At 39.0% G+C, this 26,929-nt stretch overlaps 2 protein-coding genes across 2 annotated transcripts in view; one reads left to right on the top strand and one right to left on the bottom strand.

Annotated features, from left to right (window-relative positions):
* Nucleotides 1-15,663: 15,663 nt before the first annotated feature.
* On the top strand, nucleotides 15,664-20,973 carry LOC118425333 (polycystin-2-like). Its single transcript, XM_035834142.1, has 9 exons — nucleotides 15,664-15,789; nucleotides 16,185-16,369; nucleotides 16,726-16,840; nucleotides 17,243-17,457; nucleotides 18,378-18,777; nucleotides 18,982-19,212; nucleotides 19,592-19,676; nucleotides 20,006-20,244; nucleotides 20,414-20,973. The coding sequence occupies exons 1-9, from the start codon at nucleotides 15,717-15,719 to the stop codon at nucleotides 20,971-20,973; spliced, it is 2,103 nt and encodes a 700-aa protein (XP_035690035.1). The 5' UTR covers nucleotides 15,664-15,716.
* A 4,116-nt stretch (nucleotides 20,974-25,089) lies between these two features.
* The window catches only part of LOC118425334 (free fatty acid receptor 4-like), a 3,127-nt gene continuing 1,287 nt past the window's right edge, over nucleotides 25,090-26,929 (bottom strand). Inside the window, exon 2 of the mRNA XM_035834143.1 lies at nucleotides 25,090-26,076. Coding sequence (XP_035690036.1) covers nucleotides 25,090-26,076 — 987 coding nt within the window. The remainder of the gene's footprint in view (nucleotides 26,077-26,929) is intronic.

The raw sequence follows: 26,929 nt of genomic DNA on the forward strand, positions 1-26,929 counted from the left end.
AATTCTTTGCCAGATTGTCCCCCCAGCAGCCTTGTCAAGACAATGACAAGAAAGAGATTGAAACATATAAATAAGCTGACTCATTGTAAAAAAAAATACAATAGAGCGTGTGATTATATTTTTGCTTACAAATGCAGACATCGACGAATGTGCATCTGGAAATGGCGGGTGTGACCAGACCTGTACCAATCTTATCCCAAGTTTCCAATGTTCGTGCAATGTTGGCTACATCCTCAATGTAGACGGGTTTTCGTGTGACGGTAGGTAGCGATGTTTCCTCATGAAAACTAGGTTCATTTCTGGTTCTTTGTAAAGGCATCTTTATGTACGTATATTCTCTCTCTCTCTCTCTCTCTCTCTCTCTCCCCCTCTCTCTCCCTCTCTCTCACTCACTCTATCTATCTCTTTCTCTCTATCTCACACATCTTTCTCTCTCTCCCACATACCCTCTCTCTCTTTCGCTCTCTCTTTCTTACCTTTCTCTTCCTATCTCTTTCCACCACTGTCAATTACACACTTGCAACATGCTAAGGATATTATCGGAGGTAAATTTTCTCTTTGCTATTTTATTGCAGGTTATATATTAAGTATTTTAGACATGACATGTTTTTCTCCAAATTGACAAGCTTTATATCTGAATTTAAAAATTGGGTATTCAAAGAGCCAACTGCGGAATAAGCCATGGTTGTCGTCATGATATCAATAGTTAAAACTGATTGTCACGAATTATGTATCTTACCTTAGTTTCACTGTATATGATATGTTTTATAACACAGATGTGGATGAATGTGACTCTGCAAACGGTGGCTGTGGGCAGACCTGCACGAATAGCATCGGCAGTTTCCAGTGTTCCTGTATGAACGGTTACAACCTAAATGCAGATGGCCTGGCATGTGACGGTTAGAACACATTTTTTTTTAAATTGGACTTTATTTTGAAAAATTAAATCAATGCTAAAATATCTACAGTATATGCGTTGCCTGATGTTTATGAAGGTTAGAAATATTTAAAGTTAGAAGTATTTAAAGAATCACCTGTCAACTGGATAAAATACTATTATCATCTACGGACGTTTGGAGTTATATACTTTACTCTTCTACTAGGATGAACTAGTAGAACAAGTCAATGCTACATCCCTTGGTTATTTTAAATGGTTTGTATTTTAAGAAAGTGTAAAGGACGATTCACAACTAAGCTTTGCATGAATGTGGGTGTGAATTAATGTAATTATATTACTTAACCTGTCTTTCTTCAATTTTGCAGACGTCGATGAATGCTCCAATGCAAATAGTGGCTGTGCGCAAACCTGTACAAACACCATTGGGAGTTTCCAGTGTTCGTGTGGAATTGGCTACACCTTAAATGCTGATCTGATTTCTTGTGACAGTAGGGAATATTGTTACTACATGTAGTTGAAAAATAAGTAGCTAATATTCTGTTGCTATACAATAATGTTTCTAACCTGTTGTCGTGTATTGAAATTTCGTTAAACCTCCATTGTCTTGCCCCAGTAATTCCTCACTACATTTGATCTAATCTATTGAGATTGCAGACGATGCAATACATGGTAAACCCAAGCAGCTTAGCTGATTTTGTGTGCCAACACATATATACATTTACACATAACTCAAATAACTCAAATGGTTAGACATTTTCATAATACAACAAGATTAAGCCTTAGCACAAACCTTCTTGAGTAGAACATAAATTAAACTTGTTATAGAGGTTGGTAACATGGGGGTCAGAGGTCTAGTCTTGTTGAAACTGTACTTTGTGATCTTATCCAGCGCAAAATAGCAGAACAAGTATAAAATACAGACAATTGAAGCGCTAGATTATAAATGTTAACAACGAGTATTTACTACATTTTTTCAGATATCAATGAATGCTCCGTAGCAAATGGAGGCTGTGAGCAGAATTGTAGCAACACCATCGGGAGCTTTCAGTGTACCTGTGGCACGGGATACGTATTGAATGTCGACGGTTTTGCATGTGATGGTATGTATACCTTTGTGTTATCATAATATTTAGTTTTGACTCAATTCTGTAGCCATTGTGCTTGTTAGAACCAGCGTCTCTCTCTTTATCTTTTATACAAAAAGAGTAAAGAGGCATTGTGACCACGTGGCTGTAGGCGCATCCAGTTGTAGAAAACGAAAATTGACAGACTTAACTATAAACATGACATTTATCTAACTATAAACAGTTTTCATTGACATACAGATCAAGGACAATAATTTCAATATCAAAACATATACATCTGCCGGATGCATTTTAATATTGCACAAAGGTTAAAAGAATCCGGTGTAATTTTTCAGCAATCGATTCGTATGTTTGAGGCGTTGCGATGACACGCCGAGTATTGCTACATAGGATGCAATTCACCCTTTCTTCTCTTTCCTGTGCAGATGTTGACGAATGCAACACAGCAAATGGAGGATGTTCGCATGTTTGCAACAACACCATCGGTAGTTTTGAGTGCTTCTGTAACACAGGATATATGCTCGATATTGACGGATTTTCCTGTTCTGGTAAGAAGGCTTCCATTACTATCGAGAGTATATGACAAAAATTTGACGACTTGTTTGATATATTGTCGATTTATTGGAGCTATGGACACGACATACATTCTTCTCGGATGTTATGTAGATAATCAAACTACTGGCTATGATTTTTGAAACAAACGGTCAGACGTTTAGGAAGTATCCACTACCATTTGTCAGTGACACTGGGGAAAGCTGGCTGCTTAGCAGATTTCATACCCGACCTATGAATCAATATGCAAAGGAGATGATGAAACATTTTTGATAGTCCAATGGCTAACAAAAGTAAGACTTAGGTCACTGTCAAACTTTTGTGTTTTACTATCCAAACTTTTCGTATCAATTTTCGTATCAAAGGCACAATATAAAACCTGCCCTTCAACTATCTTTTACAGTGTCACTGACAAAAAAAAGTAGATACTATCTAAAACGTTTGAACGTTTCCCCAATCATATACTGTTGCTTGAGTAACTGATTATTATCGTGTCTTATTAGCTGAATGCCTAACCTTCATCGACGCGTTACTGTAGATACAAAATGTTTTGATACTGTGCTGATCATGACCTTTGTTGTTACAAGAAATTGTACATTTCTTTCCTCAGACATTAACGAATGTGACAACGCAAACGGAGGTTGTGGCCAGTTCTGTAACAACATCATCGGAAGCTTCAACTGCTACTGTGCGACTGGCTACAGTTTACGTGTGGATAATTTCACCTGTACCGGTAGGAGTTTTTTTCATTAAGAAGCAATTAAGGAGCACTTGATTCTTTTTTACTTCAATACCTGTGTGCGTGAGTGTGTGTGTGTGCGTCTGTGTGTGTGTGTGTGTGTGTGTGTGTGTGTGTGTGTGTGTATGTGTATGTGTGTGTGTGTGTGTTTGTTTCTCTTCCCAACAAAACTTGAGACCCTTATGATATTTCTTACCTGGTTTGGGTTTTCAACGAATTATCAAAATTAATAATATTTCCTTTCAAGTACAGCAGAACTTTAGCAAACTTCTTGGTTTTAATGCATTCTACTTAAGTTGCTTTGACGATCTTTCAAAATTGAACGCTTAGTTAAGTAACGGAAAGGTTGGCCAGCATTATCTCTAACAAAATGTTAAGATAAAGTAGCCTTGTCATGATATAGGGTGAAATGATAGCTGCATCACTGCACTCGGCCGCAAAATGTAACGTATTGAGAGTAACATCACATTATGAAAAAAATTCACGAGAACTTTTACCTACAGGATTTGGTCCGGTTTCACAACTTTCTTGTACAACGATCACAACTACTTCAATATCTATCACTTGGATTGAGCCAGTCCCTGACGTCATAGGATACGATATCGTCTACGTACCTACACAGGGTAAGTTCACTTCAACATACAGGACAATGTTGTTTTGTTTCCAGCACTGAATGTATTTGTGGAAAGATACAGGCCACAATGACGAAGGACGGTAGGAGCTGTTAATATTAGCTTCACCGAAATTAAAGAAATGAAAACTGGCAAGGGCATATACAAGTCCAATAACGAAAAATACTGAATTACAGTTTGGCAGTCGAGAATCCAAGAGCGCATTAATGTAAAACAGAGTCGTATAATGTTTTACAATTAGATATATAGAACGGTCACATTATGTTCCAAGTGCGAAGCGTTTTGTATCAGCGATAGGTCAAATATGCTCTTTGGATAGGAAGGGCTATGTCCCGAGTAACAGTGTTTTTAGGAAAGTGAACCTATTATAAATGCACTACCCAATGCATATGTCTCCCAAAATGTCGAGAATTTCATCCTGCACTGCATACAGAAGCACAAGAAATCAAACCCAAAAGCATTCGTTGTAGTTTAGAAGTATGTGACTAATTGATGACCCCTATTTCACTTAATGTCCTCTTTGTTATTGTATACCATTCAGTATCATTATCATCATTGCACTTTCATGTATTTTTTGGGTATGAGTTCGCAATAAAGATTCTCTATAAAATATGTTTTAAGATTGCCAAGATGGTGCCAGGTTCCTAAGACTAATCACACGGTTACCAGGATTACCACAAACTATACATAACCGTTACATTGTTGATGCAGGAAATCAACAACATCTTTTCGTGCTTTTTTCTGTCTTAGTTGTGACGAATTAATTTATTTTACAGGATTCTTTCAGCCTTCCCCGATGACACATTTTAGAAGTCCTGGTGACACCAATGCAACAGTATCCGGCTTGTTCAGCGGGGTGCAGTACTCTCTCTCAGTTTTTGCGTTTGGAATGTGGAATGACAGTGCGAACGTCAGCACAGAGTGCATAACTGGTGAGCGAATAATATTTTAGGTAATAGGGCTCCCGCTTTCCCTTTTCTTCTTTCAGCGAATCTTGTTGTATATGCTGTTTGCTAGCGCCCAAGCTGGTGTGTTATGCCGAAGGGCGGTTATACCGGCTATATATATAGATACAGATATAGAACCTACCAGTGTAGCATGCATATAAAAATGAAAGCTAAAGATAATATATAACTAAGAATTTGACATATCGTAGCCAAAAATTAAACCATTCAACGGCAACTCTTTTACACCGATAAAGCTATGAGACATGCAGGTGATACGATACACGGCACAAGGGATAAAACAGCTACTGAACAGGAGATACTATCATCGAAGAAGAATAGTTTAAACATCTGACCATCTGCACAATCTATCTAGTATTTGCTTATTGAACAACTAACACTTTAGTTTATATTGTGTTAATTGTACTTTAAAATGTTGAACAAAAGTAAAAGAGAGGAATTTCTGTGAAACTGTTTGTTCTTTGTTGCACCCGAAGGACTCCATCCCCCTATCAACATCAGCCTGAGTCTTGCCAGCCCTGAGTCGGTCAATGTTAGTTGGTCGAAGCCTGCTCGAACACTGGTGCTTGGCTACAAGGTGTGGCTGACAGACAAGGAAACTATGATCGTTGCCTCTTCATGGCATCTTCCCCAGTCAGCTGTGTCGGCTGCCTTCACTTCCCTCGTCCCTGCTACAGAGTACGTGGTGGCGGTAAGCTGCATCAGCGAGTTCTTCCAGGGACCACAAGCAGACGTGACAATAATAACAGGTTATTACCCTTAATGGTGCTCTTAATCTCTAATCTTTTTATGTCGTTATAAGAAGTCAAACCCAATAAGTTACATCTTTAAGTTAGACCAGAGTAGTCGCTTACTATACTGTTTTAGTGCTTACCATTATTTGTCTGTCTTTTTTTCTTTTGTCACCTGCAATTAGCCCACGGGCAAGAATTTGCAATAAACTTATCATTATATTTCTTGTATTCAATGGATTTCGTATGTAATCCGTGATCAATCGTTGTCAATGGACTATCATGAATATCTCTAAATGAAGGAAACATATTCTTTATTTAACCCACAGACACCGACCCCCCATTTCGTCTATTTGTGGACGACATACGTAACAGTAGGTTTACCCTGTTTTGGACGCCACCAGTCGCCAAGCTCATAGGATACGAACTCAAAATCGACAGCTCAGGGCAACAACGGAAACGAAGATCCACGAGTACTATCACCCTTTCCAGCAGCAGCAATAGCTATGTGATGCAGGACCTGATCCCTGCCTCCCAATACATACTCAGTCTGACGGCGATCAGTCGCTTTGCGCGAAGCACAACTATAACCACAGCAGGCATCACAGGTAAACCAAGATCGTCGACCATCTAAAAAAAATGTGAAGTGTATGATATAAAAAAATAGTTTGGCATGACTATATAACTTTTTCTCAAGAAAAAGGTGTGCATACTTTGCGATCTGCGAAATACACTTGCAAAGTACACAAAGATAAATTCATTTTATAAATTTACTCTTTCCAGACACAGATCCGCCATCTGATTTCAAAGTTCAAAAGGTTTCCTCCACTTGGATTTATGTGAAATGGACGCCACCTGTCGCAGCCGTTGTCTCCTATCAACTTGAAGTGATAGAAGATGTAAGCCAGGACGAGATGCAATTCACGTGAGTAAACAGCCCCACGTGAATAAAAAAAACGTGCGTGAAGGTTTTTTTTTCTATTTGCTTTGGGACAAACGAGGACAATGTGGCACTGCACTCAAGTTTTGTAACTTATATTAACAGTGTCACATACAGTCTTTTACCTCCCCGACCGAAGTCTGGTACCCATTTTTTACACCTGGGTGAAGTGAGGAAGGCCGTGTAAAGTGCATTTTCCAAGAGCAAAACGTTGGGGGCACGGTGGGGATCGAACTCTAGACCTATAGATTCCGAGCCGAACGCTCTACCAGTTACGCCACGCCCGACGCCACGTTAAGGTGGAGGTTGCGTGTTTGAGTAGACCCACACCTCGAGCACGTTAGCCAGGGGGCCATACTTGTAGGGGTAGGAATCCTTGCCGCTATGAGCGGTTCAAAACCTACAGTCGTATTATATCGTACGTATTGAAGCAATTATTGTACTGAGGTCATCCAAGTTAGTACCAAATGTCAGCCGCTCAAGACCTTTGCGATTTAACCCCGCACATTTGAAATTTCAGCCCCTGGAACCCAGAGGCAGAGAGAAAGAGAGAGAGAATCTGTTAATTCTTAACATAAGTTCTAACGTCAAGGTACGCCGAATAGCAATTACTCTGGCAACTTGATATGATTTGAAAATGGTCAAAATCATATCCAGTTGCTTGAGTAAGCGCTATTTGGCGTATATTATCACCTGGGTATCTAACCTTTATTGACGTGTAGCGTCAAGGGTTGTAGGTTTTGCATTTTAGCAGCCTCAGGAATTAATGGACATCATTTTATAACACTGCAGTGTACCCCCTACTCTAACTGCCTTCAACATAACGGCGCTCAAACCGACCACTAAGTACATCATCCGGATTGCAGCCGTCAGTGTGTACGGAAGTAGTGACACCGTTGAGATCCATGGTAGCACAGGTAGATATTTCAACTTAATGTATTAGTTATCTACACATCACATAAACCATCATGTTCAAAGAGGGCACATTCTCTCAACCTGAGTTGGCAATTACCGTGTAAAGAACAGTTATTACAAGAAAGAAAACGTTTGATAATACATTGAAAATCAAAGTAATCGAAAGACAGGCTTTAGCTTTTACATTGACTTGTTGTGAAGTCCCATGGCGCTTAGTCTTGTCCTGTGATTCCTGTGATTTCTTTTTTTGCTTATTAAAGGAAGATCAGTCGAAGCATTCCTACAAATAATGTCCACCAATTGTATCTTTGGGGACAGCCTTCTAATTCTATGCTCGGGCTCCACTGCGTACTATAACCGTCATTCGGCGTACCACACGGGCACGCTTTTGGCAGGAGCTAGTTGTTACAGAGCGAAAAGTCACACCTAACCTTTGCACATCCTTCTGCACATTAGGGGTGTCGGAATGCAGGGAACCGTTAATGGAAAAGATAGATTATTAAGTTAAATCTAAACATATGTTTCTCAATAGTATCTGCCGTCGTCACTGAATATTCAGTAAGGAAAACCACAACACAAGAGGCTACAACAACAACAACGGACAGATATGTCGCCACCACGGATGCGTTCTGGTTTACTCAACTGCATACTATGCGTAAAACAGGTGACATAATTGACTATGTCCACATCCCCTATCAAATGCCAGTAACGTGGCCAGTGTGCATCAAATATACATAAGTGTAGATTTTTCTTATAAAATCTCAAAAGTATGAAAGCCTATTTATAGATAGTATCGATAAAACCTGTATTTGCCAATACAGTAGAAGCCAGTTGATTGCACAACGGATAACTGCACGCTTCTGTTAATTGCACGGAATTCCCAAATCCCAAACCGGTGCGGTCCAGCTGGATAACCGCGCATCATTACACAATCCGGATAAATGCACGAAATACATTGGTAAATGGGGTGTGCAATTAAACAGCTTCTACTGTACCATGTACTCTATTAGCATCTTAATTAAGGTCACATGAAGAGGCATTTTTGCACAGAGATAGTCATCTGTCATATGATACTCGAGTGTGAGTTTGCAAACTTGCTGAACGCGTGTGTGTTTTCTTTACAGGCTCTACACCAGACATAAAACAGTTAGGTTAGAGGAGTTAGAATCAACAACGATGTCTTCTACAACAGGTAGGAGTATAATCAGCAACATATGTCATCAAAGTAATTTCTTCTGGATTTTTTTTCCACAAAAATAAAAATAATTATATTTCCGCTATTCTGTGTTGTCCTTTTACCTCTCCTACTCACTTTCAGTTACCACATTTGATTTTGTTAACTTTATTTGTTTACAAAATTGGATTTTGTTCCATACAATTCATTTAATGTAATTGCATTGTGAGGTGACTTCAAGACCCTGTTAGTTTCAAACCTTTGATATTGAAAGTCAATGATACAGCGAGTATTCAATTATCATGCAATTACAACTAGGGAATGGTGAATTGTGAACACATGACCGTAACGTTTTAGTCTGACATTACTATCATGAATACACATCTTGTCTTTTTGCAGAATTCCAGCTACAAAAACATGCATTGACCACACCTGTGACGACACCACGACGTACGTTGAAAATAGCACTGTTTGATGTTTTAAGTAACATGTTAGAAATACTCAAAGAAAGATCTAAATGTTTCTTATATATTTCCAGTTGGTGTGTTATGCAAAATGTAGTTTATGAATTCATATTTAATTCAATATTCATAATGCGATAAGTTTTTGCTAAAAAGGGTACTTCATGCTCCCTATTGATTCTTTGCGATTTTAGCCAGCGGCCGAGAGTACCGCACTTCTGAAACTACTCCAAGTCTTCTCCAAACGGTAAAACATTTTCTTTACAAATAATTTGCTCTTGTAGACTCTGCATTTTTTACTCTAATGATTTTTCATTGTATGAATCTAGCATGTACTTCATACAAAACACTGTTAACATGACTTTTATGTGCTTTTATGTACTATCTGCCCTTTAAAGATGCAACGTATGAAATATCGAGTGGGCCAGCTGTTGAAAGAAGGCACGTCATCGGACGAGGTTTTAACCACCTTGGAAAATGTCCACAAATTGTTCCTGGACGACTCATTTCTACACCTGACAAACATTTCGTCGGAGTTTCCACTTGAAGTGGTAAGCCATGATTGAATTACCTTCGCCATGTTTTAGTAGCGTCTACAGGTGCTCATGTATGTATATGTGATCTTTTGTGTGTACATATGTTTGGGGATGAACAGGATATCTCTAGTTTGCCTGGATTGCTTGTGTTGATAATAGGTATGTGTATATGTCTTGAAGAGAACTCAAAATGATCAGATTTTTGGCTCCCTAATGGCTAATCATGGTACTGCAGATGAACTGCCGGTTTTGGTACCGTGTCTGGACATGCCATTGTTTTGATTTCTGAGTGCGGATAGCTCTTGGGCAGAGAGTACTTGGTGTAGGTTTTGGCCCCCCTAGCAGGTTTTCTGGCTCGGTTTAAAATTTCATTATTTTCTTGATTTAAATATCTATGGTAAGATAATGTGTATATTGTGATCACAATGCTCATATTTTACATATTTTTGTAACAGGAAGCAGCTGTGGAGCTGTTTAGCATGTCTTCTGAACTCATCAGAGCATCACAAGGTGCAAGAATACCAACGATGGAGAGATTAAATGAAGGTAAAAAGGCCTAAGAGTAGTTGGAGAGATTCTTCATAGACTGCGATAAATGCAGTATGAATATGTTCGTCCTTGAATTGAGTATATTATCAAATAAACTCTGATATTTGCGTTTGGCTGTTTTGCTTTTGATCGTCTGGTTATGGCATTTTTACACTGCATGGTTTGTTATTTTTTCAATTTACTGTATGATACTGCTATGCTTTTTGTGTGTCTATTTTTCCACAAACATTCGTCATGGTAGTGTAACTTTTATAATTGCATTAACCATGATAATGTTCTTGATATCTTTAGTCGTAGCACAAACAGTTTCACGTCTGTTCCAAATACTGCCGGTTGGAGATCTGCCCGAACTGGACACCTCTGTGGGTCTTTTTAAAATCGACGACATCGATGTCAATTCAGCAGACGTTTCACCTAAACAGCAGCTTAAGACCTTAAAAGATCAGCAATTGGAATTTAATCTACAGGTTGGTTTAACCTCATGTTACTTTCGCCACTCATGCAGTGAAGTATTTATAAGCTATATTAGGAAATAATTCGATTATCTTTTAGTGATTTTTTTTATTGTAAACACTATGTTAAAAAACAACTACGGTTTTCTTTATAAACATATATGTTAATAGATGGGAATTTCAAACAAGTACATGATTCATTATTACATTCGCATTATTGCAGCAACGTATAGCTGGCTTGTCTTTGACGAACGCAATTGACAGCGCAGCAGACGCTTTACTGGCCATTCTGCCAGATTCTGAGGACTACCATGCTGTATTTAAAGGAGACCGTGTCACCGTAGAAGTTGTGAGGTCCACTAATAGTAACAATGTGATATCTCGTGGAAGCCTGGTCAATGTGTCATCTTCTTTCGCAAGCTGTTCGCCTAATGGCAGTATAGATGCAACGGTTTGTGATTCACTTGTAGATTTTTTTTAAGTTGATGATGTTTATTTGTATTTTCTGCACGTTGTTTTGTTTGTCATTGAAATTTAAAAAACACTATCTACATATAACCATATCGAAACAATGAATAGTGTCAAGAATAAAACTACATGTATAAATTGCTAACACGTACCAATTCAACATCAAATATTTCAACAAATGTTTTTTTCCTAAATGATATAAATAGCACAAACAGTTGGTGTTTATTATGCAAAATTGGCAACGTTGCTCGTAGTAATTATGTATGTGCGTTTAAGAAAGTGTATGGACTAGTGAATATGTTATCTCGTGCCAAGCATCAGTATTTTTTCTTAGATCGGAGTACTACATCTTGTCATTTTCTATTATAGATGGTAGTAATGGACAGAAATCTGTTTTCTTGGAACGGATCAACCTTTGGCCAGAATATCACCACACCCATCATTTCGTTTTCGTTGGGATCTCAAGACTTGGACAACTGCTCTATGCAGATGGATCTCTCGATCCCTATAGCATTTGGCTTTACAGATGAACCCAGACGTCAGCGCAGAGCCCTGGATGGAAGTGGATTCGGTGGGACGCAGCTCCAAGATAGTGGTACTAATGTCGGACGGAGAAATAACATGACAATGGCATACCACGCATACGACGTACCGGCTGCAACGACTGTGGTTGTGATGCATCTGTCGTGGTGGGATCACGCTGCCACCTTCAGGATCTTCTTCCGTCACGATGCGCTGCCAACAGAGGAGATGTATGACGACATGGAGACGGTGATGGAGGAGGATGTTGTTCTGGCATGGCATCGGGAAACGGGCAGCTCACGGACCTGGGTTCCTAATATCGGGCGACGCCGAGGAAAGCTGTACGTTGGGATCCAGACAACAGGTATCTGACGAAAGTCAATCTTTATGGCAAATGATGAATGATATCCAAACAAAAAATGATAACATAAAGCATGAATGTCTCTATGTTTGGTCAGTCAATTCAACATAGTGTTGTTACTATATCTAAACAACCTTGTTTTTCTTAACTTTATTTGATTGTTTTAATTTGTAATGTTGATAGACGACTCCAGGAAGAATAGAGTTATGATAATAATTGTAACTCTAATTGGAGATCAAAATAACCAACCAAACAAACAGACAATCATTTCGCTGTTTTCATCAATATAAATTCATCAGAGAAATGCACTGCTCTGATAAATGACTTTGCACTGACGAAGGTAGCAGACAGGGTGTCTGTGGAGAAGTAAAATAAATCTGTGTATGTAAGAAAACTTCATTAGGTTGGTAGAAAATAGGATATTGGAGACCTTCTTCACGACCAGTTGGCTTAACCTGCCTACGCTGTAGTCTTGTTAGAAGCTCTAGAAAAATGTCTCGCTGGCATCGAAACGTGAGCAGGTAAAAACAACCGGTTGCGAAGAAGTCTTCTGTAATATGCTATGTTGAATGCAATACTGATGTTTCTACAGCTGTATCGTGATTTTCATATGATTGAGTTCTGATTTTAATTTGCGCAGCTGCAGTAACCATTGCAATTCTTCACCAGTTGCTTATACATTAGATTCAAACAAATAGCCAGAGGTAAATTTTGCCTCAATTGAAGGTATGGAATCTGAGGAATGTGTTCAATATGTTACTCTTCTGAAAACATTTTCTTTTATTTTTGAAACCTGCATCATTTAGGATCTAATATTCTTCAGCACACTGCGCCTTCCGCTGGTGAATATAAACTGCGGGCATCAACTGTGAACTGTATGAGCTGGGAGGATTCGCCAGAGAAGTGGGAAAAAGACTGTGGGGTGAGCAAACTTGATCCAGATATAACAAAATAGCGACATGTTTATTGCAAATAGTTTTCCCAAAAAAGATTGCAAGTAATTCTAGATACGGAAAACGACAAACAATAATTGAAATTACATAACACTAGCCTTTTCCCATTCTTCCCCATTCTTTTTCTAATTTCATGTTTTCTGAAATTAGATGTCTAATACCTAAAACATGTCACTTTGTGTATCACTTTAAGTGTCAATATCATTTTACGTAAGTTGACCTAACAACAAATTTGTTTCTCTCCAGGTTATATTGGATCTATCCACAAGTGCCATGAAGTGTAATTGTAGCTTTCCAAGGCCGAAAGCTGTGATCGGTGGCAGCGTACATTTTCCTCCAAACTCTATTGATTTCGACAAGATCTTTGGAAATCCCGAAAGCCTAACTGAAAATGACAAGGTGTTTTACGTGGTTATCGGCGAGTGGGTCATCTACCTCCTGTTGATAATCTTCCTAAATGTGGACTTTCAGCGTCTTCGGGTGAGTAGCTCGTTTTTTTTCCTACTATGATTATATTTTTAATTTCATAGACAAAGACACTAATGCGCAGGCACAATCATAAATAATTATGCTAGTGAAACAAAATCAATACCAAAAAGCATGTATAAACGAAACAAGAAACTAAAACATGACAATTCATACAGTTGAAGCAATTCATAGAGCCGTTGCCCTACTTAATAATAGTAATAAGCACATATTCATCAGTGCAATAATTTTCATACTAAGTTTAATATTTTTTTATGGAAAAATAGCTATAGCCAATGTTGTTACAATTAATTAGATAATACACAACAACATGATCATAAGCAGTCATAGGTATCAACCACGATGCAATACAAAACAATATTTTTCGCAATGTGCAATATCTACCATTATCGGTAGCTATTGTTATTCAAAACAAGATGTTAAGTAAAAGTAAATATCAAGAAGGTAGACGGCAAAAGCTTTTAAACGATCAAGTAAATGGTAACCTCTGCTTTTTATCTGAACATAAATATTTAGAACGAAAGAAACAATGTTATAATAAATAAAATGTAGAGTGGGTAGCTTATTTTTCATTAAACACTATCACGGTCACAATATTTTATAATATGTTTCTTTGTCCGTCCAGATTATTTATCTTTTTACCTTTCTTCACCAGGAGAAGATGCGAAATGAATCTCCCAAGAAGAAGATCCAATTGGAACAACTGTCCGTCCTACCACCAGACAGGATGCCAGCCTCGTATCTATACCACATCACCATCAACACCGGCTCTATGTTCGCTGCTGGTACCTCGGCACGGATTGGCTTCCAACTGTTCGGTTCAAAATTGAAGACTGCGGTCAAGATGTTGAATCCTGGTGGAGAAGTAAGGCTGGCCCACCATTTTTTCAGGACTACATGTATTAATATAGGATACACATGTACTATGCCAGGGAATGTCACAGAAGCCAAGGCTTGATAGAGTTGAGATTAAAGCGTGATCTCAGGCTTTTCAAGGCTTCGTGTCGATTGGGTGAGTTGTTATTTCGGGAGATAGAAACAAAGAGAGTGCTCCTAAGCTAAAACGTTTTGCATTTCATTGTTCCAGTCATTGCTCCGTGGTGGCTCCTATGACTTCATTATGCCAGTAAAACAGCCGCTCGGGCATTTGGAACTTCTGCATATCTGGCACGACAACACCGGTGGGGGTGACGCCGCGTCGTGGTTCTTGAGAGAAGTTATTATAAAAGATATGCAAACGGACAGAACGTAAGATGCAAAACAATCATTATGTCAGTTTATAGATTCGTAATATAGATTCGTTGTATCTATAGCAGATCATTGTATCTATGCCTTTTAGTATGTGGCTGTGTCTATGCCTTTTTGCTCCTTCTAAACTTTACAACGGTAGATTTGAAAAATAAATGATGTAATCCTTTAACTTTACTCTTGTAGATCCCAGTTCGTGTGTTATGATTGGTTGTCTGATGTGAGAGGTGACTGCCAAGTTCAAAAGGCTCTACACGCGGCAACTCGAGAACAGATGCAATCTTTCAATACTCTGTTTCGGGAGAACACAAACGCATTGTTCTATGATCAGCACATGTGGACATCCCCGGTCGTGTCTCCCAAAGGTATCTATGTATAGATTGAGATTTTTAATTATTTGTGTTGTCTTCATGTCAATCAGATTGGTAAAGCAAAGGACATTGGATTTTTCTTTTACACAACCAGTACTGTTTCTCACCTACATTTCTTACGTCAGAATCTCGTAGAATTACGGTTGTTTAAAGGAAAACGTCAATATTCTGATTAACTTATAAAGCTAAATCATTGACCAAATCGATAGTAAAATATCAGACGCATTTTTGTAAGATTGCTTTTTACGTGTTTCTCAGGCTCCAGTTTCTCCAAGGCAGAACGACTGTCTTGCTGTTGGGCGGTTGTCAACGCTATGATGGTGGCCAGTGCCATGTGGTACAGGGACGAGGACGATGACTCCATCACCAACATCGTGTATAACCTGGGATTTATACGATTCACGCTACAAGTGAGACAACGTTTGTTTTATGGCATAAGTTTACAAGGAAGTTTACATCCATTTTTTGTCACAACTGGTAACACTATTTCTCTATCTTCAATTGACAGATCTGATGCAGGTTTGAAAATGAAAGAAAATGTTTCCAGAAAAGTTAAACTATGGGCTAAGTGGTCAAAAATACAAAGTGTATCATTCATGGTTATAACATTACGGCGTACCCTTCTAAAAGGAGCTGTACGTCGGCCTCGTCACTACGGTTGTGGTGACCCCGGTCGCCATGGCGCCGCTTCTGCTGTTCAGGAAAGAGATCCCTGGTTCCATCACAGCTCCCGGAGTGCGACGTAGTAACTGTGAGTTATCATTTATTGTTATATTATTATATTCTTTGATCCCATCTTTAAATGCTACCCTACTGAGGACACATGTTTTACAGCTCTGTAGCAAGACGCCTATTCCACTAGACGACAATCGCGTTGATACCTCGCTTAGACCTAGATTTAAATTTGTTTAACTTCATATCTTGCAATTGTAAAAAAAAAGGCTAAAAATTACTTGGTCTCAGAGTGACTGTAGTTAGATCGCTGCCCTAGTAAAATGAGTGCATTGTGGACCGACAAACATGATATTTTCATCTTTGTAGTGGCTGTTACTCCGTACTACAGTTTGCAAAACTAGGTATTCCTTAATTTCTTTGTGATATATCACGAACTGATACTGATGCGTCTTTATCCGTTGTCTTAAAAAGCTGGAAAGCGGCTGTCCCGCTGGCCGAAGTACGTGGCATGGATGATAGTAGTGGTGTCGTCCGTCGTCTCGTCGTTCTTTGTGATCATGTACAGCCTGGACTGGGGTAGAGAGAAGAGCGAAGCGTGGCTAAAGGCCTTCTTCCTCTCGTTTTGTTTGTCAAGTGTCGTCGCGGAGACTGGCCAGGTAACGACACTATCTATGTGCTTTAGATATTATCATGCCCGGTTGATACGTATACGATATCCATGTTAATTTTTATACAATTCAAAGCAAAATTGATGTACATGCCTGACTCAGCATAATGTTATCAACACAATGTTCTGTATTACGTGTGGGCACGGCTATGTTGTCTTTGCTGTTATAGATTAGATATGGTTAGATTTATAAACTAGCAATAATCCGACTACCATGTATGTACAAATGACCGTGCGTTGTGCTTGAATGTGTTATTATTGCCTCTGTATAAAGTTACATGCCTATTCATCATTCACCTTTGTAAGCCCGCAAGTAAGTAATATCAGCTATTGACCTATCAACAGCTATTAATCCTGGCACTACTGGCTGCCTGGATCTGTAACCCGACGCCTTCAAGCAAGCAGAGGAAGTACGAGATCAAGACAGATAAGCTGCATCTGCACCTTTTGGATCGTAAAGGTAATTTTTACATTTTTCACCTTCACTCTCACAACTGGAGTACGGACCAGGCCAGTAGGGCTAAGACAACGTTATACAGTATCATAGATGCATTGTTAATTTGTAGATCAAGACAGATAAACTGCATCTGCACCTTTTGGATCGTAAAGGTAATTTTTACTTTCTTCACCTTCATTATCACAACTGGAGTACGGACCAGGCCAGTAGGGCTAAGATAACATTATACAGTATCATAGATGCATTGTTAATTAGTATATGAAAGATGGACTCTTGTCATTCGTTTCATGACACTGGCATTGACGCTTCTTCAATTCGTTTTTGCATTGCTCGAGAGTTACAATAAAGGAGCTATTAAAATAGATATTAATTTTACATCGGTATGATTATGTGTGCATTTTTCAGCTTCAGAAAAGGTTCACCCGCCTGGAGTGGCCTCCGTGCTGAGGATGAAAAGAAAGAACAATCAGCGGCGAAGGTTTTTCTTCGTTCTGCAGGAGTACATCCTCCTCTTCCTGTTCGTTGCTGTTCTGTTTTTCATCAGTCAACAGGATAAAGATCCATTTGCTTTCCATGCATCTCGGACCTTGTCCACAACACTGACAGAAGATTTCGATTCGGTTAGTAACTTATAAAACATCGGCAAGATTTACTAATATTTCTTTTTATGCTTTTAAAAGATTTATGTTGTAATGCAACTCATTTTTTTTCTTTAAGTAGTTGGTTATAATTTACGTTCAACACAATTCTTAAACCGTTACATTTATAATTGTAAAACAATTCTATTGGCAACTTGATAGTATGGATGTGACATACTTATCTCTCTTTTTGTCTTTTTTTAAAGATAACGACTCCTGAAGAATTTTGGGCATGGACCGAGAAGATCCTTTTGCCTACTTTATATCCCTCGTTTTGGTATAATGGGTGGAAAATGAAGTACCTGGACCGGCAGTTTCCACTTCACACTGAAGCATTCAGAATCGGCCCTCCACGCCTTACTCAAATTAGGGAGGCAGCGGGTATGTATTCTATCAGTAGCGTTCTCTGTTATTTGACTGTAATAGAGGATTGTAAAAACAGTTCATTTATTCACCTCCTCCGTATTACAAAAAACGCATTCAGCTTATTTTTTCACATATTTACATTTGCAATTATTACGTACTCATTCACACTTCCTATTCGCTAGTTGAATTTGAATGTTAACAATTTGGTAAGCTTCAAGAATGCTCTCTTTATCCCAAGAAAATTGCTCACCAGATTCTCTTCGATTTCATGGACTTTGATACCAAAACAGTTATGAGTTTCTTGATAACGGAGACAACCGTTTTTACCCTAAGGCTTTTTTTTACTTCTTGCAGACACTATGCAACAAGACAATGCCCAAAATGGTTGGATAGTGGCGGTCACTAATGACGGATTGTCATGTTGGCAATTCAATGCTACGAGTACGATGGCATACGGTTCAGACTGCGTCTCAGAATACTCAATGGAACTTCCCACTGCCCTATCCAAAGCAACATCTACCCTGTCTGATCTTCAGCGTAACAACTGGATCGACCAATATACAAAGTGGTTGGTTCTGGAAATGTCCTTCTACTATCCATCCCGCAAGCTATTCAGCAGCCTACGGATGGTCGTGCAGAGGAATAATGTCGGCCATCTCTCTACATCTGCAGTCGTTGGGACACACAGGGTCTTTCAGTATGAAAACACTTCTGATTACGGCGTGATGATTGCCCACATCCTCTTCATCTTTTTCTTTCTTGCTACCTTCATCATGGAAGTGGTGAATATCGAAGGGGAAGGGATGAGGTTTTTCCTTTCCGTCTGGAATCTGATATCTTTTGTGAGCATTGTTGGATCTGCAGTTGTCATCTGTGCCTTTGGAATAAGGTACCACTTTGCATCTGAAGCACTGAAGATGATAGTGGAGGTAACAGGTAAGCACATGCGGCGCTACATTGTATTTTATTGCGATTCATACCAAAGCATATAACATTGATAGGGCGCTTACCTTCTTAAACCTCGGGTACATGTTTCACCACTGTGAAATGGCAATCAGTGTATCGAAAATGCAGGCTTTTATGGTCTTAAATCAATGCCTCGTGATCACCATTAATCTTGTCCTAATCCATATTTCTTAGGTGAACTTGGAATAGACCATTTTGTTGATTTTGAGTCTACTTTCTGGTGGGATGAAGCGTTCAAAATCGTACTGGCCATTTTAGTCTTCGTGAACACACTGAAGATGCTTCGCGTGGTCCGCTTTAACAAGACCATTGCCAAGTTCCTCGCTCTGCCGGGTGCCATGAAGAATGACCTGATCGGCTTCTCGGTAACAAGCGCCATAGTCTTCATGGCCTTCATCTCTTCGGGTATGCGTTTCTGTTTACTTACCATAGCATACTCTAAATTATCCGATTTCGGTGACCTAAATTAAGAAGCGTAAACATAATGACCTTCCTGATATTTACCATGCTCCCTTATTTCTTATACGGTGGGACGTCAAAGAGTATGAAGCATCAATTATCAAGAATTTGCATTATCAGTCAATCCTGTCGCTCTTCACTGGTGCATAGACAACGTATGATAGGATCTTCATGTGTCTTTTGACCTTTTTTTATTTTTCATCATCATCCTGGTCATTTTACATACGTATAAATTATATAGCAATTGTAACACCCTGTAATTGTTTTACATGTAAAAGCAATAAAAGTGTTAATAGCAGGTTATTTACTTCCATATACAATACAGGTATGGTGGTGTTTGGGACACATATGAAGGCATTCAGCAACGTGTTGCACACAAACTATGCCCTGTTTGATATGTTGCTTGGCAGGTTTGTGTATTTTGTACTTTCTTGTTAATATACTGCATTGTGTGCCCCATTAAATTGAGATGAAAACAATATCTATATGAATATATATACTAGATCCTAACTTCAACTAGCACATTCTATGGTATAAAACTACCATCTAACCAACAACGAGGAAACGCCTCGTTGCAATATGTCATTAAACAAATCAGCAAAAATTGTTTGAAACACAATGAAGACAACTGCATGGAACTGACTAATGTGATTTTAGTTTCTGAAGTAATTGTAATGTGATAGAAACTGTGACGCTTTTCGACCACAAAAGTATGAAATTTACCATCATATTATTTCAGGTTTGTTGCTGAAGAAATCTTGGAGGCGAACCGATATGTTGGCCCAGTCTACTTCACGTTGTTCATGATTTGCATCTTCATAATCCTCGTGAATTTCCTGGTAACCATCATCTGTGATGCTATAGCCTCTGATGCATCCATTGAGAATGATTATGACCAGGAACTGGTGGATTACATCTGGAAAACTTTCCAGCAGATATTCGGCATTCACTCGCCTCCGACACAAGATGTTAAAGCAGGTGATGAAACACATACATTATGGACAACTTAACAATTATATTAAGAACCAATGCACAGACTGACGTGCACGTGGCTAGTAAGAATGGACATTTCAACAGCGTCTTGATAGTGTCAAAATATGCTAATTTTGGCCTAAGCTATTTTTATTCACTCTATATTTTTCTACAGGCGAAGAGATCCTTTCCGATCTGGATTCAAACTTGCGTATGATAGAAGAGTCCTTAGATGACACCTTGGACGTTGCATGCAGTATTTGCCCAGATGCAGAAGATACAAGCGATGGCACATCTTTCAACCGAAAAGATCAGAGAGTCGCTTTAAGTCTTCTCTCCAAAAAGCCATCCAAAGATACATACGAGACGGCTAACGAAGCTGCACCGCAAGCGTCAACTTCAGTCATGTCCCTGGTCTATGAAGAGGCCCAAAGTGTCCTAAGAACCCACGAAGATGATGCAGCCAAACTCAACGAAGTACAGAACGAAACGAGACGACGTGCTCAGGCCATCGTTCAAAGAAAACTGGCAGCGAAAAGGCGTATAAAACAGGCGAGGCATGGCGGAGAAAGGCTGGCGAGCATCGCGGAGAGTGCTGAGGTACTGCTGGAGCAACACGCAGACGACGAGGAACGGTTGGAGCGTCAGTATCAAAACAACAGACGCCAGTTCGAAAATAAACTTCAACAGAAGTTGACAGCACGCCGCAAACAGAAGGACAAAGAAAAGAAGTAACATGTGCTAAAGGTTACACCTCATGGTCGTCGCATAGGTTATATAAAGATAGACTTAACCAACTTATAACGAAATGAGAATAAACCAACCTCTTAGAATTTTAATACAATGATTTTGTAGATTATGTGTACATAACCAACTTTAGATAAGGATACTAAAGGTTACCTATATATATAGAGAGAGAGAAAGAGAGAGAGGGAGAGAGAGAGAGAGAGAGATGTATATCATCAAATCAAATGAAGCATAAATTATAAAACATAAATTTGTATAAGATGTTTATGGTATAGGACAACGAGTGTGGTTTAATCCTAAATTAGTAATTTTTTCTTTTTCAAGATATGCCTTGAAACCCGTTGCCATGGCAACTCACAAAATAAAAAGGTTGTAACATAATTTCAAAAGTGTTGCCAACAAACATTTAGGAAAAGTCCTAGTCCACGTCTACCGGAAGTTATAAGATGTCAACGTTGGCGCGGGCACTTTTAGCACCCCCTTCTCCTCCACTCCTTGAAACAAGAAGTCAGCTTCAGGATAAAATGAACTTTGTAATTTTGCTTTTCAACATCATTCAACAATATTTATATATATATATATATATATATATATATATATATATATATATATATATATATATATATATATATATATATAATGTTGATGGGAGTAACGTGACGTGCTGGGATGTTAACGCCTCACCCTCATATGCCTAATAGTATCATATCATCCTGTAAAGGCGTAAAGACATAATGTATTTGTTACCATGGCTGAAAGGAGGGCAACAACGGACTGGCGTATTCTTAGATATATTTTCGAAAACAGCATGAAATATTCACGAAGTCCTTTTAAGTCTAATTGTGCGTAGAATACTGCAGACACAAAGCCATCAAGGCCCTCTTTGTGATATACCTAATAATAATCAGTAGTGCATAACTTTTCTATTGTTGGCGTCCATATGAACCGTCCACATCTTCTGATGAAATTCTGTTGCCAATCTTGTTAACGGTGCTATAATTGTAGCAACCACAATAGAAACATGATTTTACTTGATGCTATAGATATGTCTACGGCAGTCTTGCTGGAGTTCAACGACCCTTTATTACAATACTGTATTTCTTACTTATAGAGAGTATGGGCATTACCTTATTTGCATCACGTATGACTTAAAATGTTTTATACTTTTCTGTAAATATACTGATAGTCAGTATAGAAACAACAGACGTTTGTTTCAGGGCAAACTTCGACAGAAGTTTGCAGCTCGCCGCATGAAGAAGGAGCGTGAAAAGATGTAGCATGTGGCACAGGTTACAGCTCCCCGCACATGTTTGCGGTTATTTGTTTATTAGGTACAACATCACAATAAGTGCAAAAAATTAACAAACAGTAAAATAACTGTACAAGGGTGGCCTGTTAGAGTTAGAACGTTGGTCACCCTTTAAATCAACTTGAATAACAAGATTAAAAAGAAGATGAATTTCATATTACACATAGAATAGCTAAAGACAAACATGATCAATCAATTACGAAATGATAGTAAAACAAATTATCAAGATAAAACAATGATGCCATAAAATACTCATATACTATGTGTACATATTAATCAAATGGAAATGAGGATACTAATAAATTCTAACTTGAGTATATTTAAGATTCATCTGTAATCGCAAAAAACGTAAAATTGAATTTAGCAATTACTCTTTGTAATAAACGTTTATATCAGAATAAAAATAAAAGATAAAAAAAGTAGAAATACGCAATAATGAATAATGAGACAATAGACGTAAACTTGTAAACACCAGTCCAAAGTTGTATCAGCGCAAATAATGATTAAGTAGTTTAGGAGAAATACAGTGCAAATATTAGGTAAATATATGAATGTATATTCAAACTTTATATGCAATGTAGCGTTAACTCTATATGTGATATATGCATGCGATTTTGGGTAGGCTAATTAAACAAGAGTTTGTTAGTGTATTGTTTAAGTACAAATTAGAGTACTGATTAAGTACAAAGGCATTACTAAAGACTATATACTTTGTCGTATTAAGTTCAGGTGAAAAATGTTTTGGTTCAGGTTTGTAATGTAATGTAATATAGAGTATTTTGTGGAGTGTACTGTCGCCAGAGGGCTATGTTTGCGTTCGGGTTGGGGTGTAATTTAATGTCAATGGACAGGGTAACTCATGTATTTCTCATTGGTATATGTTTGGGCCTCCGATCCTGGCAGCTTTTCTGGAAGTGAAGTGCGTTTTTTTATAGAAAATTTGAATAAGCATTCCTTGAGATAGATTATATTTGACGGATTGGCGTGTTTTTGTTGAAGGTAGCTTTTTTTATGAAGGTACACGTTTCCAGTGATGTATTATTTAATAAATTAATGGTGATCTTTATTTGCATGTTCCTGCCCATGCGGGCTAAATGCAGCAAATCCCATGATGGGATACTAAAGACTAAGAACTATTACATGTACATGTAGTATTACAGTTGAATAAACAATACATCTCGAGCTATGCTATCACTATATCTAACGTAAACATGCCGCTTTGATAAATGATAAACGTATTAATATATCAATCAATCAGTCACTTATCTATCATGTTGATGCTTGGTGGCTACAGACAGTTGACGTCACGTTTATTATTATATCAAAGAATAAATTGATATTTTGGGGTAGAGTAATGTTGAAAATGGTATCAAAGCGCCAATGTATATATTTCACAACATGTGTATTTCATTTCGTTTACATGTTATGTTGTAATGCATGCGTCTAAGTGGATATTAATTAAGTAAGGGTAGGGTAGTGTTGAAGTGATAAGGAAATGCTAGTGTAAATATTAGATTTAGATATATCTATTATGGTGATTTAGTATTGGTTATGCCTTAAACAGTTTGATCCTGCTACACACTTTTTACGATCTGATGCTCTTTTGTTTCAGCATCACTCTTTTACTTATACTCGTTATAGTAGATGAACTTTGTTTCAATGCGTAATTCAATGAAAATTTTGGATTGTAGTGGATACTCTCACATGTTCTATTCATGTAAATGACTCAATAACAGTTAATCTGTATGTACAATGTTAAAGCCTAGACTTTCTGATGAGTACATTTAAACCTTCTGTTATAATTTTGATTCGTGTAATTAATTTTTAAGACATGTTAAATAACATAGACTATTGAAAAATATCTAGATCTAGAGGATTTTTATCTAAGCTAGATAAAGTCTTTACTAAAGTCAAATTAAGGCTAAGAAAGTTGATTGTGTAAGAAGCTTAAGTTTGTAATGTAATTGGTTCAAGATATTAAAATGCTTTGCTTATATGTTAACCTTCCCCAGAAGGTCATGTTTGGGTTCAGATTGGTGAGCGTTATGGTGTCTGTCAACATTTTAACTCTCAGTGGATTTCATATAGCCTTTACACAATCTCTCGCTGGATGGGGTTGATACCCCCTCCTATGGCGGCGACTATAGTAGGGCCGGCCGCTAGGGGCGCGATTTTAGTCAGGCTAGATTCCATCCTAGGCCTCTCAAGCCCCCAAATAGCCCGGACATAGCTTGGAATCTAATGGGACCCAGTGCAAAAAAGGAAAACAAAAGACATGCCAAGCATCCACATAGATTTTATTCCCTAGTTAAAATCCAACAACGAAATATGATCTTGCTTTAAATTTCTGGAACAAATTGAACTGTTATGTCCAACACTACAAATAAGACCTACCCAATTTCGGCTACAATCTTTGTCAATAAATAAACAATCTGCTGCTTCTGTGACGTCCTGTTATGTAGATAGAACACGTGACTCGGTGGATCATAAGTTGCGGGGAGTCTTTTGCGCCTGTCGTTTCTGTTCAGGGATGGTTGTAAAGCTCTGATGTAGATGGCTTATTTGATCCCTCTATATATTCTATGTCAAAGATTATGACCTTGTCTGGTGTGTCTACTTAACGTGACGTTCATTCCTTGACGAAGACTGGACCTGATCGGTCGGAAATTTTGGGTAAGTCAGTTTTTTGTGTGTGTTGGAAGCTACAGTTGTTCGAGAATGACTTTTACCAACACAGATGAACTTTCAAGTGATTTCGCTTATCATAATGATGTCTGATGTGATCCGCTGTGAGATCAAGACCTGAATAGCTTACGCACTCCATTCCGATTGCTCTGATTCAGAAGTCCGTAAAACATCGGGTTCAGGATGGCGTTGCAGAGAGTGAAACACAAGACACTCACGAAATGGTGGGATTTCAGCACGTGCCCTTGAAAATTCTCTCCGTCTACTTGAATGAGCAGAATCATGATCATGACGGGGAGCCACATGACTAGAAACGTCACGACCAGCATGACCAGAATCTTCACCACACGCACGTCCTTCCCAGAGAACGCTGTAGTTTTAAGCCGGGAATTTCTGTTCGAGTTCCCAATGTTTGCACCGTCTGCTTGACCAGGCGACGTCCCCTGGTGGTTCCCAACGCTCGCTGTGGAGTCCCTTTCCCTGGTGCGACTGTCGGTGGAGAGCGAGGGGAGAGGCACGTCTCTTGTCTTCACGCGAGCGCGCGATGCCCAGAAGGTTCTGAACACTCTGTAATAGTTGACGCTGATAACGACCAGGGGGATACAAAACGTTAGGATAAGGGCGAGTACGGTAAAAACGTTTGACGCACCCACCGCCGGCCACACCAACGTGCAAATGACGACCTCATCGCCATCTAACGTGAACGTTCTTTCTTTGAAATACAAAGCCATCGGCAAGCAATACACACCGCAACCTGCCCAAACCGTTACCAATGTCCCGGAGAAGTTACGTGTCTCGTAGATGCATCCCCTTGTGAACGGCTTGACGATCGTGTGGCAACGCTCAATGCTGACGAGAACCATAGTCCACATGGTCACCGTAGCGGATAACGTCATGGTGTACGTCAGTCCGTGGCACACGCCCGCTCCCATGGTCCAGCTTTGAGTGACCCTCGCGGCGGCGATGAAAGGAGCAGTACTGGCCAGAAGGATGTCCACGCAACACAGATGGACGATGAGGTAGTTGGTCCAGTTGTGCATGTGCCGGTCCCGGGTCAGCACCAGGACTAGGATGATGTTTGTAACGTACGCAGCAACCTGTGGAAGGCACCGGTATGCAAAGTTTGAATATAAACGTTAACTTACTTGCCGGAAGTTAAGAAAGACTCGCAGATACGCACACATACTCTGCTCATACACATACAGACACGAACACAAACACAGAGAAGCACATATATATAGACATACGCATAATGAGACAGAAACGGTTTGTTGACACTGACATTAAAAACACTTGCAGCACATGTACAAAAGGCTGAATTGTCGTTTCTTTATGGCCAGTATTTCAACCACTGACTTGTTAAAAAAAAGTAAAAATAAACATCTAATTGTTTACAATAATTGATAAGTTAGTACACAAAGAACCATTCACTACTGTACACAAATTACCCGTCTTGGTTCAGGAGCTTTACACAGTATGTTAATGCGCTGTTAGCGAAACGAGCAGTTCTACATCTTGAGTGAGAGAATTTGTCGTTGTTTCTTAGTGTCCTATTATAGTTACACACACATACGCACATGTTATCTTGGATGCCAGGCTGTTTCCAGGGCCTACACAAAACAACTCCTCAGCTAAATAGGCCAACATGCCCCTGACAGAAATTTACCACAGCCCTTCTGAGTCAGACTGCTTGAAAAATGATTAGAGGCCGTATGTCTGTACATAGCTGTGCTGGCGGGACCATGTGTAGCCTTCTCGGTTAGAGCACGGTCACATAGGTCGTGCAATCGTCGTACAATTTTGATAACATAGGACATTAAAGCAGGCCGTGACAGAACCAACCACCGGCACGAATCCAAAACAGCGTTTTGTATACCAAGACAGTTGAAGGAGAAGTGCATGATTATCTTCCAAAATGCCCGAAGTTAGTGATCGCACGACGATCGCACA

Source organism: Branchiostoma floridae, chromosome 11, assembly GCF_000003815.2.
Source record: "Branchiostoma floridae strain S238N-H82 chromosome 11, Bfl_VNyyK, whole genome shotgun sequence".
NCBI classification, from domain to species: Eukaryota; Metazoa; Chordata; class Leptocardii; order Amphioxiformes; family Branchiostomatidae; genus Branchiostoma; species Branchiostoma floridae.

Bases quoted from the DNA above. Each gene is read 5' to 3' on its own strand.
- LOC118425333 (XM_035834142.1), top strand. From the start codon at position 15,717: ATGGCGCCGCTTCTGCTGTTCAGGAAAGAGATCCCTGGTTCCATCACA. The intron at 17,458-18,377 runs GTTAGTAACTTA...TCTGATCTTCAG, and splicing joins TGACAGAAGATTTCGATTCG to CGTAACAACTGGATCGACCA. The intron at 20,245-20,413 runs GTGATGAAACAC...ATTTTTCTACAG, and splicing joins GACACAAGATGTTAAAGCAG to GCGAAGAGATCCTTTCCGAT.